This window comes from Hetaerina americana, unplaced genomic scaffold (assembly GCF_022747635.1).
Source record: "Hetaerina americana unplaced genomic scaffold, ioHetAmer1.1.p SCAF_1, whole genome shotgun sequence".
NCBI classification, from domain to species: Eukaryota; Metazoa; Arthropoda; class Insecta; order Odonata; family Calopterygidae; genus Hetaerina; species Hetaerina americana.
The window spans coordinates 54,428,504-54,429,752 of NW_027286069.1; the positions used below are offsets into that span (position 1 = coordinate 54,428,504).

Consider the following 1,249-nt stretch of genomic DNA (forward strand, 5'->3'; position numbering starts at 1 on the left):
TAGTATGTGTCCTCCCGACACCTCTCTATATTAAAGAAGGAGCATGTAAATAATAAAATAAGCCAAAGATAGTGCATATGAAAACAAAAGATATTTCACTTAGCACTTAGATTAGTTAGCAGCTCTGGGATGTACGTTTGAACCTACTTTCCCATGGTCCACTTTTTTTCGAACGTTTCAATTCTCGTATTTCGAAATAACACAATAAATGTAATATCCCGTTATTACTTTATAAAGACGAAAAATATTAATTAATGCAGTTATAAACAGTATTTATTTAATCTGCATTGGTTTGTTGCTAAGAGCGGAGAGGGACGTGTTTACGTCAGAAATAAACGGTCACGTGCGAACAACCGATATATTTTATGAATGGCTTAATTACTATCATGCCTAGGAAAAAATTAAAAACGGGGAACGTGTTGGATTTAAAGATATATGCATTGGATTAAAATTTTTTCCTCCAAAAATTCCTTACTAGTAAATTTATGGGTACTTAAATTTTGTTTACTTATGGGACAACAATGAACCTTCAATAGATACATAACCGTTGTAACTATTGATTCTCGGTCAATCGTTCTTTCGGCTTCCTCCAGTTATCACCGTTGTCGTTCCAGCAGGGGTGCGTGTCCAAACGGCCCTGGTTTCATTTCCAATAATGGCCGCACCAAGGATTATAAGGCCAAGTACGGCCATAAGAGCCATCAACGCCTTGCATGAAGGAGAAGGTGCCTCGGCAAAAAAAATTACGAAATATTTGCAGCAGACCTTGAGTAAAGGAGGAGAAATAACTGAAAAGGACGTGGTCCTAGCACTGAAAAAAGCCATCGACAAGGGAGCAGTGGTTGCTAAAGAAGGTAAATACCGAACTGTTCGCGCTGGACCTCATGCACTTGACGGGCGTCGGCGGAGGAGGAGCCGAAGCAGGGGGAGGAGGAGGAGGTCCCGCAGCAGGAGGCGCACGGGACGTTCCATGAAGGGCCGAGGACAGAGAAGGAGAAGCCGTAGCCGCAGGAGGCGCCGGAGTTCCAGGAGCAACTAATCGTAATATCTTCACTGCTCCCTTCACCATAGAGATGACCGACACCAACTGCAACGACAACGGGATAAAAAAATTTTAGTAGAATTTATATTGTATTTAACTTACATGGACCTTGTCAGTAAATAAAAGAATTATAATCCGTCAACACATCTCATTTTTGAAACCAAATACCTACCAACAGGATGTGTTAGACAGGAGGTCGAACTCGAA

General features: G+C 41.3%; 1 protein-coding gene across 1 annotated transcript; it reads left to right on the forward strand.

Annotated features, from left to right (window-relative positions):
* The first annotated feature begins 655 nt into the window (after window positions 1-655).
* Window positions 656-1,039, forward strand: LOC139698922 (female-specific protein transformer-like). Its single transcript, XM_071598169.1, has one exon. The coding sequence runs from the start codon at window positions 656-658 to the stop codon at window positions 1,037-1,039; it is 384 nt and encodes a 127-aa protein (XP_071454270.1).
* The last annotated feature ends 210 nt before the right edge of the window (window positions 1,040-1,249 follow it).